We start from the raw sequence: 10,104 nt of genomic DNA, 5'->3' as shown, positions 1-10,104 counted from the left end.
TTTCCTGCTTATGCAGGGGGTCGGACTCGATGATCTATTGAGGTCCCTTCCGACCCTAACATCTATGAATCTATGAAAATACAATAGATGTTAAATACAGTGCTAGGATGGCATTATACCCAACTGTCTCAGTAGCATAAAATCCCTAAGTATATCCTTACTGATCTGGGGTATTCAATGTGTTAGTGTTTGAACTTTTCTTTGCACGATAGAGCCAGCAAAAGCACAAGTTCCTACCATGAAACTGTACTTTTGGGATCCCTTAGAGAACCCTGGAGCTCTCTTCAGCTACTCTGTGACAATATAGCTTCTATGGGGGGTATTTCTAGACCGTGATTCTGCTTGTCCCAAACCACACTTTTATGAAGCTCAAAAATAACTGCTTCTCACCAGCCTTGTGCATGGCCTTTGCTTTCTGATTTATGCATCCTTTTTGTTGCTTGCTTTGTTTTCCCCCTCATGCAATGGGGAGCTGGAAGGAAGTTTCAAATAGCAGCCCTCTCAATCTTATTGAGAGCTCAGCCCAGCTCAGTTGACGTCTGCATGTAGCATTCCCTTTTTGGGCTGCCTGGCTAGTAGTAATTACTTGTATTCTGCCCCTGCCCCACAGCCACGCCAACAGTGCTGGCCTCCAAAGACACACAGCTTCTGCAGGACTTATAAGGGACCTGTGCTGCTTCGTGGGAAGCATTGTAGTCTATCTGTTAGAAAACCCAGGAACATGCCGCCCATACAACCTAAGGGGAGTAGCATTATGCAGTTGTCCATGCTTCCAAAAGGCTATTCTGTAGAGATCATGACCCTATGCCTTCCTCCTCCTCTCTCAGCCTATTCTCAGGGTGCCTAGAGCCCCAAGAGTCATGCACCCACTCAAGGGCTATCCATTATATGGCCACAATATTCATCATCTGTTTCTTGGAAAACTTCCATTTTGCACATCTGGCACATGGAAAAATGAATGAGTGATCCTATAATCGTGTCTGGTCTTACATAGGTGTGCAAGTGGATCTGGAGGGACAAGCAGCCTACAGCCCCTCTCTGACCCCAACCCTTTGTGCTAAAGAGACACAGTGGAGGTAAGATGCACTGACACTGCACCAGCCCTTCATAACCAGTGCATGTGGAAGCAAGATGGCCCCAGTTCTGTTTGCAGCAGCCACAGGAAGTCCCACCGCACTCTGCAAATAGCTGGTGAGTTCCAGTTTTTAGAGAGCCTGTCCTAGGACTCTGTTCTAGAATGATATATTCTTGACCCCAAATTACTAAACTAGTTATCCCCTAGTGCACATCTCCACTAAAACCTCCAAAAGCATCCACTGCATTAACTCCCCATTCTCCTATCTCTGTATAAACCTACCTACAGAGAGTAAATCCCTTGCAAAGATGACTCAATGGTGCGAAGCCACAGATCAGACCAGTACCCCTTTAAGAAATGCTTTCAGCTCAGTGTGAGCTATGATATTAATTTTAGCTTGGAGGCTTGCCACGGGCAAATTTCACAGAGGGTCTTAATGGAGCTCTGCGAGGCAGCTGTTCATTGGTATCCAGGGTGGGGTTTGCCTAGTGCAGAAGATCACGCTTGGGATACTGAAAGCACAAACTTTCTCCCAAGCTAATTTTTCCAGGGTAAGAGTTTGGGGATTGTTTTATTCGCTTGTGCCACTCCAACGCTAGAACAACGATGGCAGAAGAGCAATCTGGACTCGAGGAGAGGATAATAATAAAAGACCAGCACACAAAGGAAATCGACCTGGTGAACCGAGATCCAAAGCACATTAATGAAGACGTTGTGAAGGTACATTTTCTGGGCTCTTCTGACATCTCTGTATTTTTAATGAAATCAGGACTTTTGGTTTTGTATCAGCATCAAATTCTATCAAGTCTTTAAATAGCTACCTGTATAGGGGAACTGCACAGTGTGTCACAGGAAGAATTATCAAGGGCCATAGGAAGGTAACGTGCTGTAGGGAGCAAATCTTGTATTTCCAGGAAAATGCGTGCACCAGTTGGGAAAGCTGCATGATTTCCCCCCTGACTCTGATTAACGCAGTGGTTTGCCTTTTTGAACATGCAGCTTCATGATCTGCAGCCCACCAATTTACCAATAGTTTTGCATCAGCCTCTGCAATCAGGAAGCAAATGGTAAAATAGATCAAGCTCAAGTCACTCTAAATGAAAAAGAACCTTTAAAAAGTGCTAAAATTCATCACTTCAAATGCCTAGGCACCTTGTCTCTATTCAGCAGCAAAGAGGTCTATAGCACAGCTGAACAAATTCATAACATCTCAGCGTCATTTAAAATAGGATTGTTTCTCCCACACAAAACATGAGAGGGTGAAACAAGACTGCCCTAGTCAGAGCCCAAAGAAGGGATGAATTCATCCTCAAGAGAGTGTTTGCAGGCCAAACCTACACTGGGATGATTATGCTCTTCATTCAGTTTACAGAAGATAAGTTTGATCCAAGGGGAAGAAAAGTGACTTGAATTCCATTAAGCTATTTAGTCTTAAAATAAGCATAAGTGAAATGAAAGTAGTAAGTGTGGATTGGGCCTCCTTTTAAAGGCAGTAGATAAGGCCTTGAAATATATCTGTTTGGATCTGCTGGAATGCAAGCTTTATTTCCTAGGTTTAAAAAGCAGCTAAAACTAAGGCCAGTACTTGAAGTGAGAGCTCCTTAATTAGCCAGCACAGACAAAAGCTAGCGTATGGTTACTAGCCATTTTATGAGCAGGGCAAAATGTGCTTCACACAAGTGAGCAGTGGTTGTAGATCCTGAATATCTTTCCTCACTGAAAGGAGCCTTCTGTATCTCTCCTCTGAACTTCACCGTTTTCTACTGCCTTTAAATATTTCTCCAGACACTGCCGTCCGCTCTAAATTATGTCAAATGTGACTTGGAGCCATGCAAGTGAGCGAGGAACAGGTCCATTCCATCAAGTCAATCGAGATGAGATACCAAGGATTCCCAGCATCTTCTGCTGCCGTGTTGGGCTCAGAGGAGGCTCCTACTTATTTAGGTCTAGTAAGTGGATTATCACTCATCAGGTTCAACAGGCAGACACAAATTAACCAAACCTGCAGAAAGTTGGTGAGCTACTGAGAAGCCCAAAGGCACAGAGGGTAATAGAAAAGAAATGTGGGAGCTAAAATGATGGATGCCCATCATCCAACCATCTGGGATGTACAGCTAGAGAGAAACCAGGTAAAAAAAAGACAGTGATTGTAAACTGGAGCTTCATGTTGAAATGAGTTAAATGACTCAGCACAGAGTAAGTCTGAACTACAGAACTGTTCCTTGTATTGCATGGTGTGCAAAAGGAGAGACGCAGAAAGACACTAGAGGAAGTGGCCAAAGTAGTTCAGGTTTGCAAACTTTGGAGTGTAAAGCAGAGCTCTAAATACCGTATCTACTCATCCCTTCATTAAGTAAGTACCAAACATCTCCATGGTACACTGCTAAAATGGCCTGGGGGCTCATGTATAAAAAGATACCCAAGTTTTCCCACCTACCCACCTCTTCTCTCTCTGAAGTGCAAACTCCAAGCATGTCACTTCCAACCTGGACATATTTTATTGAAAAAAAATACACTTCAAATAGTCTCTAGCTTTTTTCTTTTTTGCCCCTTCTTCCTGATGTGTTCAGTTTTGAAGGCCAACACACATCTGATTCACAAAAGAAAAATCAGTCGCTCCTCATGGTTGTTTCTCACTCTCTGCTGAGGTCCTTAGATACATTTGATCTGCTCCTGCTCATATTCTTCCCCCACAGTACGAACTGGCTGCTCCTTCTGCCAAGTTCTACCATGTCACTGCTTCAGTAACAGAAAACCAAAGACTTATGTTCTCCAGTGTACTGGCTTGAAGCCCTTTGCTCAGGGTTTGTATTAACTACTGTCACCAACTACTGTCTAAGGGAATAAACACAGGCCATAGGGCTAGACCATAACCAAATACAAAAATAGAGACTAAAGGAGCAGGATTATTTCAGATGAAATAATAAGACCATGTCAGGTGTCAACAAATCCCCTTGACATATTCAGGAGAAGGAGGCTTTTAGGCTGATGTGAGCTTACAAAGAGCGTTGTATTAAGGCCAAAATGTCTGCACTTCTGCAGATCCAACGTACTCACTTCTATCCCGAGGTTCCACATTCAGCACCAGAAACCACACGCTACTTCATGCTGCTTAGCACTAATACTAGAATAATACAATGATTTAAATCCTACAAATCTGGGGAGTGAGGGGAAGCAGCAGTTCCTGTCTGCTCCTTTTTGTCCCCAAGCAATTCAACCTTTGACAAGAGAGAGGAAAAGCTTGGTGGAAGGTGGGGTTTCAGACTGGGAAGCCCTATGGAGTTACTCCACCAGCTGCATCCAAATTGCTATCCCAAGGGATGCAAAGGAAATGCCAGGTTGGAGCAAACCATACCTTTTTTCCAAGCCAGAGGAGACAAGTTAGAGTTGCTGGGTGTGACTTGTAGAAGATTAACGAAGACAGTGAGGAGTTTACTTGACTCCTGTGAAGGCCAATCAGCCATAGCTATGTAATGAGAGACAGCTGCCATTGTAGTTTGCACCATCAACTATTATGGCACCTCTGGATCATCAGTCAGTAAACATTTGCCTCTAGCAAAGTCCCATGCGTGCTTGCTCATTAGCACCCCTGCACCACAACAGAGCAGGGGGTCAAGGGCACCCTACTGGACCAGGACCTGGAGAGACAATGTATGAAAAGAGGATTACATATTAATAAGATTCCTTATGTGCCTCAAGGTAGGCAGATGGCCTTGAAGCCACAGCCATGCTGAAGTACCTGCAGTGCCATCTGTCTCCAGCGAAGTCAACAGGAAAATTCTCATTGGCTTCAGTGGATCCAGGATGTCACATCTTGATTTCAGTGGAACTAATCATGTCCTTAAAATTAAACATGCCCTTAAATGTCCTGCTAAATTGTAGCTACAGCCAAGCATAAATCACTCTATTATGAAGCCAAATTAAATTTATTGTTTCTCTGTAGTAAAGGAGCTGTGGGTATGACTGATCCATGAAGAGACACACATTTGAACCTAAATTTATCACCTGTGAATATCCATTCCCCCCCCACCCCAACCCCCCAAGTTACAGTGATAATTACAACATAAGAAGATATTACTTCCCAGCCCATACCATACTCTCAAAAGGCTGTGAAAGTTGGGTCCCACAGGCTCACAAGGCCAAGAAGAGTCTAGGCACCACTGTTGGATCTGGGCTTTTAAACATGCTCTTTGGGTGCAGAGCCTCTGCTCTTCACTTACCATTCAAAGAGTTCAGACCTGGCAGTTCAATGGCCTGTTGGCTAGTACTGGCTACCCAGGAACTTAAGCATATCCTTTCCCAGAGCTTCACCCCTGGCTGGCTTATAGTTTACCTCCCCAGGAGACGTGCCATACTTGTAGCATGCAGCAAATGTTTCAAAGCCACACAGAAAGCACAGCAGATATAACCCCAGGTTTAACAATCAAACCCTTCCACATCAGAGCTCAGGTTCCTGACCAATTTGGATCAGTCTGTGGGCTGAGATCAGTATCCTCTGAAGTATCTAAAAAGCTTCCTCTCCTCCTCTTGCACAGCCTTTCTTCCTGTTCCATTTTTCTCTCAGCTAACTAGTGAGAGACAGCCTGCAATCCATTTATCAGGTGATCCCCCTTGATTCACCTCATCAAGAAATCCAAATCATCCACCAGGTGATGCGTTTCCCTCTGTACCGGTCCACCCAGGCAGACAAAGTCTTCTTGATCTCAGCCAAATCTTTATCCAGGGTCTCCTCCATGTCATCATTAGACCAACCGCCAATTAATGGCCTTCATTTTCAGCTTTCCTCTGTAGGAAAATTTCCCCTAGGTACCTCCAACCAGTTCCAGCAAAATATGGGGTCTACAGAACAGTTTTACAACCAAATGATCTCTAAACCAAAATATATGTCTACAGGCATGATATAGACATAGAGACATACCCTAAGCGTGCACAATTTTCTAATGCCTCAGCTCCTGTTCTCTTTACCATGTGGAATACCCCACGCAGAAAATTATTAGTATATGGCTGGACCTCAGGAACCTCTGGGATCATCTGTAATAAAAAGAAATCCCGCTTCCAGCTGCCACAGCGCAGCGGTGATATCTGTATCGGGCCATGTCGATCCATTGGGCTTGAGGCAGATCTCAAAATGGTTTGACTAGGACTATATAAATAAACAAGCCATATATTAGGGTGATTGCTGGGTGTTATTAGCCGGTGCCACCTTGGAGCAGAGCATATTGCCAATGCCCTTAAATGCTGAAAAGCATAAAAATGGGGTTGTAATCTTCCAGGAGTACAGAGCTTCCCAGCACATTGTCTGTTCTGAGAAGCCCAGGCTGGCACCAGCACCTGCCAACTTCTTGGTTCAAGTCAGGTCTTGGAGGATATGGGTCTGAAAATTAAAATCCCACCTTTCCAAAAAATTTCTCTCTCCCTCTGTCATTCTGGCACATAGGCTGATCTCAGGCAATTCTTAATCCTTAAAGGTTGATTCTGTGTGCAAAGGATAAGCATCCCCAGCAGGGGACCCTTTGCTTTGCAATTCGACTGGCAACCTTTGCTGAATATTGGGTTAACTCTAATTTTGCAATTAGTAAATCCTGAATGGATCTTCCAGTCAAAATGGAGAGTTTCACCTGTCTCCTGGTCCATCCATTTCTAATGTTTGCACAGTGGTGGTACCAGAATACCAGTAGCAATATCTTTCCACACAGAACACTTCAGCTCTGTGGATAAGACTCCCCCAGGCTGTTACAGTCCCTTTGTTGATCAGGGTTCATAAAAAAAATCCATAAATTGACTGCAAACAAGCCCTCTGCCCTAGCATGGGCAAACTCTCCACTCCTCTGGCCTCCAGCCACACTAGGCAAAGAAGAGTTGGGGTGCAAAGGGGATGTAATAGACTGAGGGCTCACTCCATCAAAATCATCCACTGTCAGGAAGTTCAAGGGCCTAGTACCACTGCTCCTAAGTGAGCTTGACCTGGATTACAAGACCATCATGCATTCCCTGGTGATCATCTCCACTCCTCTGATCTTCTGCTTTTATCTGTGATGCTTTCAGGCAACCTTTAATCAGGCTGGCTCTGTGCAGCATCAGAATCAGAAGTAGCAGACCAACATGGTTGCTCTCCTGGCATTTCTTACCCTAAGAGAAGCAGGAGGTAGAGGAAATCTCACCAGAAAGTGTATGTGTCCCCCATCTTTTATTCTAGTCAGAAGCGTATCCTATTCTACTACACATATCTTACAACATACTTTGATAATGGTATAGCCACAACTTCCTGATTTTCACTACACCGAGCAAACCAGCATGGTGCTCCCTGTCAATACACTGATATTAAATTCAATGCAACAAATAAGTGCCCCGAGGGCAGTGAATATACTTCAGACAGCAATACTTCCTTTGATTATAATGTCCGTTTCTTGAGACCCAAATAAATCTAATGAATGCATCTTTTTTAGGCAAGGTATTAGCAGCAGGGACATCATTCCCCAGTTTCACATACAGGGAATAACTTTTCATACTAAGGATAACTCTATCCAATGATAAAAATATATACCCAACCTGTCAACAGTATTGAATCATGATTTAGGAGTAGATCTTGTATCAGCTGCACCTAAGCCAGCTGCTGAGAAGTAAGCGGATGAGGAGGGGAGGGTGGTGGAAGGCACGGACACCTTGCCCTTTCACACGCAGCTTGGATTTGGCCTGCTATTTCAAAAGGGTCACAGGCTGCAATACCTAATTCCACTCACTGTAATTCATATTTCTTCCAGCTCTTTACAATAACGACTACTATTCTGTTCTCCATCTTACCATTCATTACCAGCCCCATCATCAGTGCCACCTGCCTAAGCTCTTCCCTAAGGGTTTTTGAACTCGAAAGCTTGCTTAATAACTATTCTCCAACTATTTGGGTTGGTCTAATAAAAGATACCAAATTCACCCAAGGAACCTTATCTCCCTATCTTGTCTGCATTGCAGGTGGATTTTGAAGATGTGATAGCTGAGCCAGTAGGGACATACAGCTTTGATGGAGTCTGGAAAACCAGCTACACCACCTTCACCGTCAGCAAGTACTGGTGCTACCGACTACTTTCTGCCATCTTGGGAATCCCTCTCGCAGTCATCTGGGGCTTCCTCTTTGCATTAATCTCCTTCTGTCACATCTGGGCAGTGGTGCCCTGCATCAAAAGTTATGTGATAGAAATCCAGTGCATCAGCAGGATTTACTCCCTCTGCATCCACACCTTCTGTGACCCATTGTTTGAGGCTCTAGCAAAGATCTGTGGTGGCATAAAAGTTGCTCTCCGCAAGGAAGTCTAGATCATTTGTTTGAGAAAAGGAACAGAAACAATCATTACTCAACAACTCAACACATTGCTAATTTTCCAAAGATTGCACCATATTCTGCTCTCAGTTACACTGGGATCAAGATGGAGTAGCTCCTGTGGGTTGCATTTGTAATGCAGTTACTCCAAGCTCACGCTAGTGTGAATGAGAACAGGATTTCCTCTGAAATGATGTCTTGGACCAGAACCTTTGATTATTATATGCATTTATTCAGTGAAAAAGAATGGTGTGAGGTTGTTCAAAGTATATGTGGGTACGATGCAAAAAAATGTCTGCTTAATTGTCTTCTAGATCAAGTGTAAAAGTAAGAAACACCCCTGGGTTATATTTATCATTAATGCAAGCAGTGGCTGTTGTAGAAGCTTTCTGTACTGCTTGACAATATGCAGCAAATATGTACAGATTGAAGAACAAACTTTGCTTCCATGTGTGTTTCTGTCTAAACAAAGCTTTTAAATCTGGATTAGTGGTTCATTTCTAAATGCTTAGCAAGGCTTTTGGGTGTGCAGTTGAAGTTTATGTTATTTGAGGGTTGCAAGCGCTATCATCTGATGATTGCAAATTTAATATCAAACTACCTGACAGTGCATACAAAAAAGGCAGCTAAGTATCCATTCATTAATGTGTGTGGCCAACATTCAGCTGGAAGCACAAAAAATGTAAGCACTTGCCCCCCCCAGCCCCCCCCTCCCGACCCAAACTGCACCCAGAAAGGTGGTCCAGGTCTTCCTACTGTCTGAAGTTTTACCTTAAACGGTGCCAGTGAAGAGTAACTTCACTTAAAAAATGACAAACTTGGCTTAAATATATAGCTTTGGCTTACGTATCATAGAGAATACTACTTGCTTGCTCTTGTGACGAACTGGGAAATTCTTTATGCATCATAAATGTATGTATCTTAGATAATTAATCCAGTCACCTTCTGTGTATGTTCTATATGGCTGCAGCTTTCCTATATCAAGGGGTGAGACTTAGCTCAAATTCCTGGGATAGGATGCCACTGAGCTCAGTGGGATCGCAGCAAGACCAGACCTTGCTGCATTCGCCCTCATTCTCCTTTCATTACGGTTTTTTCCCACCCCACCCCCCAACAAGACACTCTATCCTCTTCAGGGCAGTAAGCCCTGATTTTCACCTGTGTGAAAGGAGAATGAGATCCAGTGCTGTTACATCTTTCCAAGCAGGCTCATGAAAATTAAAGCTAGAGATTAAAAAAAAATAATCTATGAACTCAAATGCAGAAGTGTTTCATGCTCTGTGCATGCAAGTAATTTGTTCAGCCATTTTTTTTAAAGAAGCAAGCTATTAGGTACCATCTACACCCTCAAAATAATTATTCCATGTCTTAAATGTTTAATTCCATCAGCATTTGGCAAAGCGTTTAAGCACATGCTTAAAATTAAGAATTTGAATGGATAAAAAAAGACCAGAGGCTCAAGGCAGGGCTTAAGCAGATTGAGGTTCCCAAATCCAAAAGCAGTTCATCACCCAGCTCTGATTAAATTGACTTAAACTCACTAGGCACCTCCTAGTTTCTCCAAGCCCCTATAGTCTGCATTTACTGTTCCAGACTGAGCAGCTCAGCACCATCTCCTGCCTAAGCCCAATCAGGATTAAAAAACCAGAGGTTCCTCTGCTTAAACCCCCGAAGAGCCAGTTTGGTCTGCATCCTCAAAGCTCACCTAACCACA

General features: G+C 43.6%; 1 protein-coding gene across 1 annotated transcript; it reads left to right on the top strand.

Moving 5' to 3' along the window:
- The first annotated feature begins 1,511 nt into the window (after window positions 1-1,511).
- Window positions 1,512-10,098, top strand: CAV3 (caveolin 3). The gene is made up of 2 exons (XM_006024144.2): window positions 1,512-1,795; window positions 8,045-10,098. Exons 1-2 carry the CDS (start codon window positions 1,682-1,684, stop codon window positions 8,384-8,386), a joined length of 456 nt encoding a protein of 151 aa, XP_006024206.1. The 5' UTR covers window positions 1,512-1,681; the 3' UTR covers window positions 8,387-10,098.
- Window positions 10,099-10,104: the final 6 nt, after the last annotated feature.

Source organism: Alligator sinensis, unplaced genomic scaffold (genome assembly GCF_000455745.1).
Source record: "Alligator sinensis unplaced genomic scaffold, ASM45574v1 scaffold451_1, whole genome shotgun sequence".
Lineage (NCBI taxonomy): Eukaryota > Metazoa > Chordata > Crocodylia > Alligatoridae > Alligator > Alligator sinensis.
This window is presented reverse-complemented; position numbering and strand designations above follow the sequence as displayed.

What these genes read in the sequence shown, in the direction of transcription:
- CAV3 (XM_006024144.2), top strand. Translation starts at nt 1,682, where the DNA reads ATGGCAGAAGAGCAATCTGGACTCGAGGAGAGGATAATAATAAAAGAC. An exon ending in TTAATGAAGACGTTGTGAAG is followed by an intron (nt 1,796 to 8,044) that starts GTACATTTTCTG and finishes TCTGCATTGCAG; the next exon opens with GTGGATTTTGAAGATGTGAT.